The sequence below is a fragment of the Pangasianodon hypophthalmus genome, chromosome 22 (genome assembly GCF_027358585.1).
Source record: "Pangasianodon hypophthalmus isolate fPanHyp1 chromosome 22, fPanHyp1.pri, whole genome shotgun sequence".
Lineage (NCBI taxonomy): Eukaryota > Metazoa > Chordata > Actinopteri > Siluriformes > Pangasiidae > Pangasianodon > Pangasianodon hypophthalmus.
The window spans coordinates 11,538,777-11,555,428 of NC_069731.1; the positions used below are offsets into that span (position 1 = coordinate 11,538,777).

The following is a 16,652-nucleotide window of genomic DNA, read 5'->3' on the forward strand; positions in this document are numbered from 1 at the left end:
TTCCAACATCTGGGCTACAGCCTCTGGATGCAGATGCCACTCTCCTGTCTCGACTTTGTGTCTGCCACATGATTGTACAGCCCCAGCAGATAAGCTCAGTGAGGTTAGTTGTGGATGGACCCAACTGTGGAGTTGCAAAGTGGAAAGAGCCATCTGTAGCACCACAGTGCTCTCCAGCCTGTAAGAGAGGCACCCATGGTGATTACCTCTAGGAAAGGTCAGAATTAACAGTGGGCTCCTTTCCCTGAGATAAGTATAGATTCCCATCTGTGGCATTTGGGGTAGGCATATAACCTGCTTCTGGATTATAGAAGGGGGTTATAAACCTATAAAATGCTCACTGTTTCAGGATCACAGGTCAATCCTAGCACCATCAACAAATGTTGATACCTAATGTTGATACCAACATTGTTATAATGACCCACTGAACCAATATAGTTGTCGTCTGTGGCAGCGGGGCATGGTTGAGCATCAACAGGTAACGCAGGATGATTTTCATCTGCGTGTGTTCACGGCAAAATTACTTATGTGTGGCTTGTTTGTCTTTTAGAATATGCTGTGAACCAGAGAGAGAGAGCTGAGCTGAACTCCGTGTGTTTGTGCATGTGTGTGACCATGAGAAAACACTCAAAAGCACTCTTTTTTCTTTAATTAAAAAATTAAAAGAAGAACGAAGCTTTGTAAAATGTCTTCCCACCTCCACACACCACGGTTCTACATTGTCCAATACGCAACGTTTTTTCTGTAAAGTGCTCATTGCCAGCCCTTGCCCTTCAGGGACGTGCTCTGGGTTCTTTATCTAGGGTCCCTATGGGATAGATGAGGGACTTCAGCTGAGCCATCTCTACCATCCAGATGTTAATATGTACAGAGGAGCACAGGCATTGCTAACTAACATTGCTTGCTAACAACTAAGTAAAGTAGCAGGATTAGCAGTACACAGGGGAAAACCACTCAATCACAGCAGCAATTCATTTGCACACTAGTTGGTGAGGAAAGTAGAATATTCAAGGGAGAAAATACTGAGGGAGAGGAAGTGGTGAGAGGAAACCCAGTAGCATTCTATGAAAAATACACATTGGTCTATAAACTTATTGTTTATTAATGGGGAAATTTGTGGTTTGTTAATTCGTTAATTTGGTTAACAAATTTTGTTAGATTATGTTTGTTAGTATAGCGTTACCATGTTCATCATAAATTAAATCTGTCAGCTAATCCAAAGGGAGCATATTTTTTTATACATATGTGTGCTTTTGTATATGTTTCTGCATGTGTCTTTTTGGCTGAGCCAACAGTGGTGCATCCTTTCTGGCTTTATGTAGATGTTAAAAATATCAGCTGAAAGGAGATGCAGCTTTTATTCACAAGTGTGCCTCCAGAGCTCTTTTTTGACATGAACACAAACACACATGAGCACATTTACTTTCGTAACTCTACTCTTGTCCTTTGAGAAGGTTTCACTTCTTCTATGGATCAAAGCTTCAGGCTACCATTAATTGATCACTGGGTTTCATCATACATCTCTGTGTCTCTGCTTTTCACTCTCATCTGAAGTAATCATCAACATCATGTCGCTATCCATCTGGCTTAGTCACTTTCTTAATGGACCACTGATTTTTCTTCCCCTTGATACAGCACATTCAGACACTTAATAAGGATAATAAGGATAATGTGGGCAGCACTTGTTTGTGCCTTATTGATTTACAGTATGCGTGTGAAATGGGGGTGTTAGCACCAGTGTTGACGTACTGCTTCTTTACATAGGCCTGTCATAATAACTACTTGTGTTGGACGATATATTGTCCCAGAAATAATTGCGATAAACAATATTATTATTATTGTTGACCATTTTTTGCCACTGATGTAATGCAAATATAATAGCATAATAATGCAAGTACATTCTTTCAAAGAGCAATGAATGAACATTTAATTTTTAAGAATATTTAAACATTGGAATTGGAACGTCAAAAAAACACCAAATTTTTAAATCAAAAGTTCACAAGAGGACGCACCCTTCTGCCTAGGGTGTCTATGGCAGCTCATAGAACTGTCTGGTAAAAAGTTTGAAATATCATCAAGAAACTTGATAAGTATCTTCAGGAATATGCCCTGAATGTACGAATGTACTGAATGCCCACAAAGATTTGTGACTGTGCCACCTTGTGGTCAAGAACTTTAACAACTTTCATTTTTTTTCCTTATATTATTTGAAGAGTTTGTGATAAATTCACAGTTCATTTTTCCTATAATTCGCTGGAGTATGCAGAAGTGAACGCACACCAACATCTGAAATTCAAGGATATTTCCTGTTGACCATCTTGGATTTTGTTAAAAACTGTTTTTTCGGTACTAGTCCTACAAATTTTCTCAAATTATCACCAGATTTGGCACACGTCATTTTCAGAGTAAGCCTCATGAAAGTTATTAAAAGAATTTTGAATATTCCAAACAGTTTCTACGCAATGGTTCAACAAATTTGATGGTGAAGCCGCCAAACAGGAATTGAGGCTGTATCTCAGCAACGACTTGGCGCACTGACACAAAACTTGGTAGGCATCTTCAGGACCATTACCTGAGGCTATGCAACAAATTTCGTGATAGAATCACCAACTGGTCAAAAGATACAATGACATGCCAGAAATGCTTCTCTCTAACTACCATTTTTGTTACTCCTCCTCCAAAATTTGTCCAATCTTCACCAAATTTGGCTCACATCATCTTGATACCTGTCTAAATAATGCTGCAGCAATGCCACCCTGCCCATTTGTTCATCTAGCCCTTTTCTCCTACAGTCAGAGAATTCCACCGCTGTCCGTAGTCAAAACATACGCATCATGAGTGAAACTAAAAATCCCTTTGCCTAAAGTTATGGCTCTGCTTTCCTGTGATTGCTTAGGCAACAATTATAGCATGTCTGTGAATGTGTGGCTCACCAAGTCTGGGTGCTTCGCCCCCAAAAATGACGCTTGCAGCTTTAATTATTATTATTATTCTGTTTCTTCTTCTTCTTCTTCTTCTTCTGCTCTTGAAGTCTATGCCAGCCCATAGAATCGTACATAGGAAATAAATAAGTTATGGATTTCGTGTTGATAGACCAAACCGAACTGTTGGTCCGACCGACTTAAAAATTGGCATGCAGCATCTATGTCCATGTCCATCATTGTCCATGAGGACAATTGTGTATCTTAAAAACATGGCCACCATCTGCCAATCACATTTCAGCAGTTTTCAGACAAGGACCAAAGACTGATCAAAACAAAACACTGTGGACGTATTTGCCTTTTGGGCTGAGAGGTTTGTACAAAATTTGATAAAAAAAGAAAATCGGTCACCAGGTGGCACTGTCACGTTTTACATGCGTGTTAATTGTTTTATGGAATGTAGTTTTTCAGAGAAACACAAGGATCTAAGGTTGTATCTGCGCAACTCTTTGATGTATTCTTCTTCTTCCGCTTCATACACTCATGAGTCTATGGCACTGTACATAGGAAAGTTATGAAATTTGGCACACAGATAGGGGACAGTCTGAAGTGTTCCCATAGCAAATTTGGAGTCACTATCTCAAACCGTCTAGCACCACCAACAGCTCAAATTTGCACTCGTGTTTATGCTAATAACTTTTAAACCATAAGGGGTAGAAACAAATTTTTGTCTGCTGATTCCTTGGCTCGTGCTGAGTGAAATGCACCCTAAGATGTCACTTTTCCGTCACGAAAAATTTTGTGCCATTTTGAATTTCTGAAAAACCTACTTTTTCAAACTCCTCCTAGACCGTTTGTCCAATTTTCACAAAAATTGAAAGAGATCATCTTCAGACCATGGCAACAAAAAATAGAATTCAAGTTGATTAGTCAAACTGTTCTCAAATAAAGTGCAAACGAATTTGACTATGAGCATGCTGAAATTGAGGCTATATCTCGGTAGCATATTCTAACATATTCAGACCAAACTTAGTATATGTCATAGGCATAATGACTTGAGAGTACCTGCTCAGTTTCAGAACAGCACCACCTAGTGCTCATGAGATATGAAAAAAAGCATGTTTTTGTTTATAACTTCTGAACGGTTTGTCCTAAAATCCTGAAACTGGTCTCTTTGGATTGTGTGGGGCAAACTGAGTAAAATGATATGAAATCGGCCATTTTGAATTTAGTTGTAAAGTGTTGTACTTCGTGAACGTCTAGAGCATGTTGTTATGAAAATCTGTATGCGTCATTGGCACTATGCCCTGAAAGTATATAAAAGTTTCAGGACAGTACCACCTTGTGGTCAAAAATTATAAGGAAATTCAAAAAAATGCTTTTGTAAAATGCAATATTTCACGAAAGCCTTGGCATGTCGTTACAAAAATCAGTATGTCATTGGCACTATGCCCTCAAGGTACTTAAAATGTTTTAGGACAGGGCCACTGTAGTGTATTGGATAGAACTCAGGAATATATATATATATATGTTAGTTGGCCACTCTTTGTACCGATACTGAGTTAGTGTTTTGTTGGCCATCCTTTTTCTTGTAAGTCTCCGGCTTCCTCACTGCAGACAGTTCAGTAAAGAAAAATAAGAAGAAACGCCCGCCCGTGTTTAGACTCTTATTTGAGTTTTTATCATGCAACAAACACAACAGCCACCTTGTGGTACAAAAATAAAAAAATTTCATATTGTCATGAGCCTGGTCTTGATAGATTCCTTGGGTCATCGCGAGAACAATGATACCAACTATCATTGCTTTAAAATAGCATTTGTCCGCCATTTTGAAATGTTTTGGAAACCTATTTTTTCTAATTCCTCCTAGACAGTTTGTCTGATTTTCATGAAAATCAGATCATCTTCAGACATTGCCAAAAAAAAGTAATGGAATTCAAGTTGATTAGTCAAACCGTTCTCAAATAATGTGTGAACGAATTAGGCAAATAGTATGCCGAAGTGGACGTGAGGCTATATCTCCGTAAAGCTTTCGCATATTCAGAACAAACTTATATATATGTCATAGCTATCCTGACTTGAGGGTACCTGCACAGTTTCAGAACAGTGCCACCTAGTGCTCACAAGCTTCAGTCCATGCCAGCAATAAGTTATTGATTTGATAGACTAAACTGAACTGTCTGTCATGCTCTGATGCTTGCTTAGCTCCTTACTTTGCCTCTGTTGTTCTTGGCAGTAATTGCAGCTATAATTTTCACACTGTTTTTAGTCACAGTTTTTGTCTTCTGACGAAAATATCCTTTAAATTTAGTCAGTTTTTAATCATGTCATATTTATTAATTTTAGTCAATTTTACTCTAAATTTTACTCAGTTTTACTCTGTTAAATTTTAAACTAAACTGGCATTGAATATTAGTCAACTGCATTTTATTTGACAAGAAAAAGCAAAAATTAAACCAAATATTCAAACATTTTATATCTTAACTTAAACATGTATCAACAAAAACAAGTGACAACTGCCCTGGTTGTGAAAACCTGATCTCCTCAAATAATAAAATTATAATGAGTACACTATTGTAATACAATATAGTGTATTCTTTATGTTTTAGTTATTCATTGTCCGTGTTTTAGTGCGTTGTTATGGAAAGAGCATATTCACAATGTGACTTATGGTTCTATCAAGCATGTTACTTAAGTTCAAGTTCACTTGTGCATTTGTGTCATTTTGTGCAGAAGCAAGTTGTAATATTACTTTTATGTTGTGTATATGTCTGATTAATCTCATATGTGTAGAGGATGCATTTGGGTAAGTTAATTAACTCGCTATTACAGCGCTTCAGTTTACCGATGTTCATTTATCATTCAGCTTCAGCTCACGCAGCTTAAGCGGGTCAGTTCCCAATATGTTTGACTATGACTGGATAATTTGAAAAACTAGAACTAATCTTTCTAGATTTTTCTTATTCAGAAAACATTGTTAGTGCATTGTTAATATCTTGCGTGTCATTTTTTCAACAGTTTGTTTTATTTAAAATCGGTGCTATTGCTTGCTACACGTCTTAAATTGGAATGCACACAGTTTTTGCATTAAAATATGCATTTTTATGTTAAATTTGACGAATATTGACGAATATAATGAATTTTAATTTTAAAGAAGAGAGAAGCAGTGCAAATGTCTAAAATGTTGGTGACATTTATTCTTATGTAAGATAACATAATTATCATGACAGGCCTATCTTTACATGTGTACCTGCATTTATGTGTTTATTCATGCATGGGACTGGTGTTATTGTGCTCCCTCCCACTGCATCACTAAAAGTGTGTGAGCTCCTGTGAAGCTTTGTTAATTCTCTTTTGTGTTTTCACAAACCTCTTTGTCCTCATTGAAGCCTACAGGTCAAGCATGAAGAGCAATGAGTGTGAATGAGCAATTTGTGTTTGTGCAGGTGCTTATATAAATGAGTGAGAGTCCTAACAGATTTTCAAGCTAAAGACAATGCCTGTTCAGTGCTTGTGGTTCTGGGCTTAGGAATGACATTTCATGACAGTTTAACAGTGTGAATGACGAGCTATGAATTTATTAATGCATGGATGAGTAAGTGATGAACTACCATATTGTGTGTGTGTGTGTGTGTGTGTGTGAGACAGAAGTATTCAGCCGCTTCCCTATGCAGCATCACCACAGAGGTTCTGAAGGTCCTAAATGCCACAGAGGAATTAATCGGGGAGGCTGAAGGTCATGACCCCCACAAGTCTCCAGCTGGGACACCACTCTCTTCTGGCCCAGACAGCAGAAAACTGGACCAGCATCTTACCAAGATGGAAGAGAATGTAAGGCCAAAGTCAAATACAGTGAAATAAGTAAATTAAAAACAAAGCATGTTTATTGTGTGGATAAAAGGTTAAGATAAAAGTACAGCAGAGGTATTCAAACTGTGGGTTGAAGGAATTGTAGATGGGGCATAAGTGTGATGGAAAATACCAAAAAAATAAATATTTAAATGATCATTTCAGACCTGCCAACCTTTAGACATTTTGTTTGCCTTTTAACAACTGCACACAAAAATATGCCAAAAGGGCAGTCTTCAGTTTTCTAGAGTTTTAAAACCTCTAGAATAGAGAGCATCTAAAACTGCGCTGGGCACACAAAATCTACTGATGATCCACTCCTCACTGTCACCATAGAGATTCCTTTAGTGCGTAAATAATTGTTCCTTCCTCCACAAAGCAGCATGTGCGAGTTTTGTTTTTGGCTAAATAGAATTCACGGTAGTAATGATTTGGCCGTCAACTGTGACTGACGTCACTTCCAAATACAAACACACCCCACCCTAACACTGTTTGAAAGGTTTCTGTCCAAGGCATTTAAAATGCAAAGGGAATTCCGATTCTATTTGAATTTTGGCAGGCTCCATACACGATGCCAAGAAAGTGAAATAACAAATGAGGTAAGTGCTATTGCTATTTTGATATGACAGGGTCGTAACTCATAAGACATGGGAAATGCAATTGCAAATGGACTTTGCCTTTCCATTTGAAATTTGGCAGACATTGTACATTCATGTAAACTAAAATGCTAACGGTAATACACGATTTGCATTTTCATTTGAATTATCTCACAATTTTTGTGCCCATAAATAGAAAACGCAATTGCAAATGCAATTTGCACTTACTTTTGAAATTTGTCCAGAAAATACTTCGTGTTTTATGGTAAAGGAAATGTGCTGCTGTGGATGGTCCTGCTTGGATACCCTAAAGTTTCCACTTACCAAAACCAGTTTGAGCACAAATCTCACACTTTCTTCAATGGATAATCTTACCTCGATACTGTACACTTACCTGGGGATGTAAGAACTGCTGTTATAAGCATAAAGATTATGATATTCATACTGAACATCCTTTCAACCCACTTTATTATAGAAAAGTAATGATTTATAATCACAGTATCCCGTGTCACCTAGAAGAGGATGGGTTTCTTCCTCTCAATGTTTCTTCCTCATGTCATCTCAGGGAGTTTTTAATCACCACCATCGCCTCATTAGGGATCTAAATCTAAATCTTGATTTCTGTAAAGCTGAATAATTTTCAAAAAATTGCCACACAGTTAGTGTCCACCCTGTCATGTATCCTTCTCTGTCAGGGTGAACATATGTATAGGGCCTTTTGCACCACGGGAACCTTTTCATAGTACCTGAACTAATTGTGGAACTACCCACTTTTTGGCGTTTTCGCACCTCCGGAACTGGGTGCGATTTTAGTAACGGACTGCCTTTTTCGAGAACCAAATTAGCTCCTACTCTGGAGCAGGGTCTAACCAGCACAACTGGTACTATCCATGACGTAAGTAGACGTTGATTGGCCAAACGCGTACAAAAACGCCCTCACCCACCATGATTTAAAACGCAGTGTAAACATACTGTAGTGTCAACTTATTTTGCAAGTATGGAGAACAGCGATAGATGGACACGAGACACAACAAAAACACAGCTCCGATCAGAGCGTCCTCCATCCTCCACTTGTTTATGTTGTTCTTCTTTGTTTCCGTTGTTGAACGCCACGCACAAATGACGTCGCTGTCGACCGGCTTATGTCACTTCCTAGTGCCCACTGTCGGTGCGAATGCAACCCTTTAAACGGTACTGGGAAATAGTTCACGCAAAATCGCCCAGTACTTTAGTACTGTAAATATAGTTCTGGAACTAAAGTGGTGCGAAAGGCCCTTATGCCTTTTTTTTTTTTTTTTTTGCATTTTTTTTTTGCATTTTTTTAAAAGCAATATAAATATGTGATGTAATCCATGCCAGTGACTGTAATTAAATAATGTAATTATGTAATCCATGTTATTAAAAAAACATATGCAATCACATATACACACATACTGTATAAAAATAACACACATATACACACACACACACAGTACTTCATCATGTAATGCATACACGTCCATGCATTATTAAATTCATAGCTCTTCACGCCCACTGTTAAATTGTCTTGAAATATATATTATTTTTAAAAACTAAAATGTCATTCCTAAGTCGAGACCCATGAGCACTGAACGGGCATTCAGCTTGAGAATCTGTTAGGAAATATGTTATACAGTGAAGTGCCTGGCCTCTTCCTAAATCATTAAAGTTGTTTAAAAGAAATTTTGAAAGTCTGCTATAGGAGCAGTTATGGTAAAGTGCAAATAATATGACAAATATGAGTTTTTCTTTTCTTGTGTTATTCATATTAATAGTATCTTTCTAAATGCTGAAATTGAGAACCAAGTAATTTGGATAGAGAATATAGAGAATTGTTTTTCTTTGTGATCATTAGTCCAGTTTTGTTTAAGTTACTGGCATCTTCTTAAATTTTTGTTGTACTAAATAACTCTAAAAACACAATGTGATTGGAATTTTCTCATGAAATGCCATTCATAACAAATGTTTCCTCATGTTTCAAATATGCTGTATTGAAATGCACTTATGTCCTTCAAGTCAAGTCAAGTGGAGTTTATTGTCATTTCAACCATATACAGCCAGTTAGTACATAGTGAAACGAAACAACATTTCTCCAGGACCAAGGTGCTACATAGGACAATCACAGAACAACACTGAACTACAAGGGACTACATAATTTATACATACACCGATCAGCCATAATATGACCACCTGCCTAATATTGTTGTTGGTCCCCCTTTTGCTGCCAAAACAGCCCTGACCCATCGAGGCATGGACTCCACTAGATCCCTGAAGGTGTGCTGTGGTAACTGGCACAAGGACGTTAACAGCAGATCCTTTAAGTCCTGTAAGTTGCGAGGTGGGGCCTCCATGAATCGGACTTGATGGCCAGGACACCCCACAGATGTTTGATTGGATTGAGATCTGGGGAATTTGGAGGCCAAGTCAACACCTTGAACTCTTTGTCATGTTCCTCGAACCATTCCTGAACAATTTTTACAGTGTGGCAGGGCACATTATCCTACCGAAAGAGGTCACTTCCATTAGGGAATACCGTTGCCATGAAGGGGTGTACCTGGTCTGCAACAATGTTTAGGTAGGTGGTATGTGTCAAAATAGCATCCATATGAATGCCAGGACCCAAGGTTTCCCAGCAGAACATTGCCCACAGCATCACACTGCCTCCGCCACCATAGTGCATGCTGGTGCCATCTCTTCCCCAGGTAAACGACGCACACGCACCCGGCCTTCCACATGATGTAAAAGAAAATGTGATTTATTGCACCAGGCCACCTTCTTCCATTGCTCCGTGGTACAGTTCTGATGATCACCTGTCCATTGTAGGCGCTTTTGGCAGTGGACAGAGGTCAGCATGGGCACTCTGACAGGTCTGTGGCTACACAGCCCCATACGCAGCAAGCTGAAGTGCACTGTGTGTTCTGACACCTTTCTGTCGTAGCCAGCTTTAACTTTTCAGCAATTTTTGCTACAATAGCTCTTCTGTGGGATCAGACCAGATGGACCAGCCTTCACTCCCCACACGCATCAGCGAGCCTTGGGTGCCTATGACCCTGTTGCTAGTTCACCGGTTGTCCTTCCTTGAAACACTTTTGGTAGGTACTAACCACTGCATACCAGGAACACCCCACAATGCCTGCTGTTTTAAAGATGCTCTGACCCAGTCATCTAGCCATCACAATTTGGCCGTTGTCAAAGTCTCTCTAATCCTAACGCTTGCCCATTTTTCCTGTTTCCAACACATCAACATTGAGAACCAACTGGTCACTTGCTGCCTAATATATCTCAACCCTTGAATATTATTCACTTCACCTGCCAGTGGTCATAATGTTATGGCTTATCGGTGTAAAGTGCACAAGTGCAACCATGTGCAGACAGCACAAGACAGTGCAGTGCTGACCAGTATACAGTTCTATTAGAAAATGAATCCAGTGACAATAGTGCAAAAAAGAGTACAATATAAGTTGCTGAATTAGGTGTAAACATAAGAAGTAGCAGCACAAGTACAGTATAATAAATATTTGTAGCAGCATAGTGTAATGTGCAAAAAATTGCAAAGAGGATGGAAGATGCACAGTTGTGTGTGTGTTCTTTCAGTCAAGAGTATTGAGGAGGCTGATAGCATGGGGGGAAGAAACTGTTGCATAGTCTGGTCATGAGGGCCCGAATGCTTCAGTACCGTTTGCCAGATGGCAGGAGGGTGAAGAGTGTGTGAGAGGGGTGTGTGGGGTTATCCACAATCCAGGTGGCTTTGCGGATGCACCGTGAGGTGTAAGTGTCTGTGATGGAGGGAACAGAGACCCGTCCAGGTGGGTGAGGGCCAGATGGAGGGTGGTGGTGATGGCATCATCTGTTGAGTCGTTGGGACGGTAAGCAAATTGCAGGGGGTCCAGTGAGGGGGGCAGCAGGGTCTTGATGTGCCTCATGACGAGCCTCTCGAAGCACTTCATGATGATGGGTGTAAGTGCAATGGGACGGAAGTCATTGAGGCAGGACACTGAAGACTTCTTTGGCACGGAGATGATGGTGGTGGCCTTGAAGCTCGTCGGAATGACGGCGCTGCTCAGGGAGGTGTTGAAGATGTCCGTGAAAACATCCGCCAGCTGGTCTGCATATCCTCTGAGCACTCTGCCAGGAATGTTGTCTGGTCCAGCAGCCTTCCATGGGTTGACTCTGTGTAGAGTCTTCCTCACATCGGCCGTGGTTAGGCACAACAGCTGGTCATTGGGAGGAGGGGTGGTCTTCCTCGCCATCACATTATTCTGCGCCTCAAACCGAGCGTAGAAGTTGTTCAGCTCATCTGGGAGGGAGGCATCACTGTCACAGGCAGATGATGTTGTCCTGTAGTTGGTGATGGCCTGAATGCCCTGCCACATGCACCGCTTGTCCCTGCTGGCCTTGAAGTGGTTGTGGACACTCTGTGCGTGCATGCGCTTTGCCTCTCTGATGGCCCGGGACAGTTTGGCCTGAAGGCGGAGTCTCGGGTCTTCAGTAGCGCATGCACCTCTGCAGTCATCCACGGCTTCTGGTTGGAGTGTGTGGTGATGATCTTGGAGACAGTGACGTCATCAATGCACTTGCTGATATAGCTGGTCACTGATGTTGCGTATTCCTCCAAGTTGGTGAAGTCGCCGTCAGTTGCCGCTTCCCTGAACATGTGCCAGTCAGTGTGTTCAAAACAGTCCTGAAGAGCAGAGATGGCTCCTGCTGGCCAGGTTTTCACCTGCTTCAGAACCAGTTTGGAGCGTCTGACTAGTGGTCTGCATGCTGGGATTAGCATAACAGAGATGTGGTCTGAGTAGTCGAGGTAGGGGCGGGGCTCCGCCCAGTACACGCCAGGGATGTTTGTGTAAACAAGATCCAGTGCATGCTTCCCTCTCGTTGCAAAGTCCACATTCTGATGGAATTTAGGGAGCACTGACTTGAGATTTGCATGGTTGAAATCTCCGGCAACAATAAACAGTCCGTCAGGGTGAGAATTCTGCAATTCGCTAATAGCCCCATACAGTTCACAGAGCGCGTCTTTAGCATTAGTGCTGGGGGAATGTACACACCGATTATGAGGACGGTGGTGAATTCCCATGGTAAACAATCCCTTGTCCACCCTGTCATCTTCATGTTTTATCAAAACAAGCTTATTATTCTTATAGTATATATATAGTATATATATAATAATTTGCTGTTAGATTTTGTATAGAACAGAAAGTGCAAGTGGTGTGAATTTGCTCAAAAAACACCTATTTTTAGTTTTCTTTATTCAAAATTTTTTGAACAATATATTGTAGTTAGTCGACAGTCTAGTTAATATAATGAATCTTCAAAAAAATGGAAAATCTAAATTAATTCTAGAGTTTATGGCAACTTTCTCTCTGTGTTATGGAATGTGTGCAAGCCACCAAGTACAAAGTGCAAGTGTAAATCTGTGATTCATTTGTGTGTGTATGTGTGTGTGTGTGTGTAGGTGTACTTGGCTGCAGGTACTGTGTATGGCCTGGAGGGGGCACTGAGTGACCTGGAGGACTGCGTTCGCAGTATCAGCAGTTCCACTACTGAAACAGAGCTGGCCTTCCTGGAGGATCAGGTGGCTACTGCGGCTGCTCAAGTGCAACAGTCTGAGCTACAGGTGTGTGTGTGTGTGTGTGTGCATGCACATTGAGCACATTGAGCCAAACTGCTTAAAGACAGCCTAAAATGATTGGTTAATGTATTTTACTCAGATCATCAGCATCAATCACTAAAAAGACAAAGCTGATTGCCCACCTCTAAACATGTCACCATTTTTCTCCTTCTCATCAGTTAAACCTGAGCTGTTTGCTACAGAAATACTGAAAATTATATTAAAAAAGTGTGGGTGTGAATTATCATTTCACGTTGTCCTTACTTGTTTCAATTTAAAATTCCTTTTTTGGGTAGTATTTGACCTAGTGATATGTCATTGTCAAAGGAAGCAGCTCTTTTAGATGAACATTGAGAGTCGGCTTGCATATATGAACTGTTTTATGCTTTTTTGTAATGCAGGTAGTGCTATTACTTCAACGGTGTAATTAAATTAAATGCTTTTATAGAAACCTCTTCTTAGCATCTGAGCTGTTTGTTAGTGTGAATGGTAAAATGTGTGTTTGACTCTCAGCTGTGTGTAATGAGGCAGCATGACATGGAGGATCCACTGCTCTGCTTGTTGAAGATGTACTCAATGTGCGTTTATCAGGATAAATGGAAATTAATCATTTTAATGAAACATAGACACACCAGGCACAATATATTTGTCAGTGCTTTGCTGTTTTAATAATTGTGTGGCAGTCTGTATAAACCTCAGATGTCACTGTGGCTACATTCTTGCAAACAACCAAGAATATTGAAAAATCTGTTTTTTCTTTAAATTATAATCTTGCCTAGACTTTCTAGAGAGATCCCATTGGGTAAGGAGCCATGTGGTGGCAAGAATGGTCTACCTAAATTTGGATAGTGTGTTTTTCTCATGCAGTGACGGTCAGGCTTTGCTTGTGATGTCAGGTAGCTATAAGCAAAATAGACAAAAGCATAATAAATTCATCAAATCAGTTTGTGATCAGATACCAGTTGTCAAAATGTCAGCAATGTGTTAAAGTATTAAAATATTTGAATGATGTAATGTTTGGATGAATTATCACACTACTGAAGTATGAGAGAATGGTGAACAGTTTAAATGCCACAATTGTTTAAATTACCTCAGGTAATAAGACTAGAGAGAGATGTGGATGAGCATTACACATTTCCCACTGCAAACTTATAATTCTTTAAAGTGTTACTAATGTATAATAGGTTACAACTGTAGGGGTATCCTGTCAGCTCTGGATAATATTAAATCAGATTAGGATAAAACCAGCTGAGATAATTAGGAGTTGCACTATATGTAAGATAATACATAGTTATTGAGAACTGCTAAGATAGTTTATGATGTAAATATAATCATTTCTTCTGTATGTGTGTTTATATACAGTGGGGTCCAAAAGTCTGAGACCACTTGTGAAAATGCTTCAGTTTGACGTTCTTTTTCAAATTGACACAAAAGATTTTCGTGAGAGTAATGTAGAATCTTAAAAATATTTACATGAATTTCAGAGTTTCTTAGTTCTTAGTATTCCTACTTTTTGATTAAATGACAGTGTGCCCTCGAGCTGAGAGACTCCAAGTTTGTGTAAAACCTGATGATTCATGCTAGATCAAATCCATCAGCATGTCATCTGAACACATGCTTCAGTGGAAGGGATAAGTTTCAGGGAAAATCTGACCTTTTGTACAAAGGAGTTAACATGGTTGTGGCAGTGGGGGCATGGTCGAGCGTCATCTGTGGACAAAAGTGTTGAAAGTGCACTGAAAAGCACAGAATGAATAAAATTGAGCCCGGCGCTCCGCTAAAATTCCACCTGTCTCCCGAGTCTTCCTCTAAATTCTCCCACACTGGGGTTCTACAGGGGTGCCGAAACCCCGGGTTCTTACGTAGACTCCAACACCACCATGGAAGCCTCCCTGCTAGCCGAGATCATCAAGTCCCTCACCATCCTCCACCAAACCCAACATCAAGCGCTCCTCGACCTGCACCACGAGCAGCAGCTGCACTTCGAAGCTCTCGTGCAGGAACAGGCCGAGAGCCAGTGGGCACTCCAGAAGCTGCTGGAGCCCAGCACACCTCCAGCTTTGTCCCCTGCCAAAAAGCCACATGTGATGCTCAGGAAGATGGCCTCCACGGACGAACTGGAGACCTTCCTGGTGCTCCTCGAGCATGTGGCAGCTGTGTGGGGATAGCTGGAGGAGGAATGAGCTCGGAGAAGCCCAGCTCGCCACACAGCAGGTGCCATCACGGACACAGCTGGAGTTTTCCAGCATCAAGAGAACAGCAGAGTGGGTCCACTGCCACCAGCCCACATCCCTGGAGGAAACAGTGCAGCTGGCAGAGGATCACTTAGCGGTAATCACTGGTCCAGGCGTCTCTTGTTTTCCCTCACTCTCTCCCTCTCTCCTACTCCTACCCCAGTCCCAGCTCCCCAGAACTGAGGTGTGGGGGCCCCAAAACTGGCCGCCATAACCTGGTTTCCTCCCCATTGTTCCTCCCCTGCTCCTTCAACTCTGATGCAGGTAGAACCTTTCGCACCCACCCGGGCAAGTCTACGGCAGTGAAGCCGGGCATTTCCAGAATCAGAGTTCCTTCATGGGAGCAGGAATACTGATCCAGATCCCTGAGACACCGTAGGCCTATCCCGATCAAGCAAGATCGTATCGCGCATCAGTGAGTACACATCAGGCCTTGGTAGACTCAGGGTGTAACTTGACCACTGTCTATCAAAGCCTGATTCAATGCAGGGCATAGGGGAAGGCAGAATTGGTGAAAGTGAGGTGTGTACACAAGAATGTTCACGAATATCCGCTTGTGCCAGTCAGTATTAAATTCCAGGGGCAAGTTAGTCCTTGCCTCACCCATACACTAATTCTTGGCCAGGGTTTCAGGCATTGTTTCAGGCAGGGTTTCAGGCATGTTTGTGGATGGGTCCTGCAGTAGTGAGGCACGGTCTGAGATGTGCGCAGCGTTGGCTGGGGAGGCAGTGCCAGGGCCGTCAACATCAGCTCCACGTCAGGGGAACAGGGAGGGTGGGGAGGGCTCCTCCCCTCCAACCTTGGCTCATCATAATCTGATGGCGGGGCACGTAGGGCAGGATAAGTCATTTTTATTGGCTGAGCATTCGTGGCGATGTTCCCAGGTGCGGCATGTTGTAAATGTCAGCTGGTGAATCCACCGGCCACCCCAAATTAGTCATTGAGCCTGTAGTGATAGAATGTATTTGTACTTGCAAGTACTAAAACTAACCGCTTCTATTCCTGTCCTGAAAAATAGAATAAAAATCAGTTTGTTACAACACTGTTTCTTTATTGGATCAAGAACCATTACATAGTACCAGGAGTGGTGATGATCACCAACACCCAGAGTCGTCATAGAAAGTGTTAAACCGCCTGATGCTGTGAACTGGAAGGGGAATATTGATTGTGAATGGAGAACATTTAAACAAAGATTTACGCTTGAAAGCAAGGACATGCAATTTCGGACAGTTGCAAGATTCAATGATTCGTGACCAAATTGTGTTTGGCATCAATGATAAAAAAGTGAGAGAGAGGCTCTTGAGAGAGACAGAGCTTACCTTGAATGAAGCTGTGTGGATATGTCATGCCAGTGAGATTGCTCTTCAGCATGCTAAAACTTTTTATGAAACCACAAAGACGAGTGGAAGTGACAGTTCAG

General features: G+C 41.1%; 1 protein-coding gene across 3 annotated transcripts in view; it reads left to right on the forward strand.

Moving 5' to 3' along the window:
- Positions 1-16,652, forward strand: part of myripb (myosin VIIA and Rab interacting protein b) — a 205,044-nt gene that overhangs the window by 173,162 nt on the left and 15,230 nt on the right. For all 3 annotated transcript variants that reach the window (XM_053227864.1, XM_053227865.1, XM_026938117.3), the window contains exons 12-13: positions 6,570-6,752; positions 12,843-13,004. In XM_053227864.1, the coding sequence (XP_053083839.1) occupies positions 6,570-6,752; positions 12,843-13,004 (345 nt within the window). The remainder of the gene's footprint in view (positions 1-6,569; positions 6,753-12,842; positions 13,005-16,652) is intronic.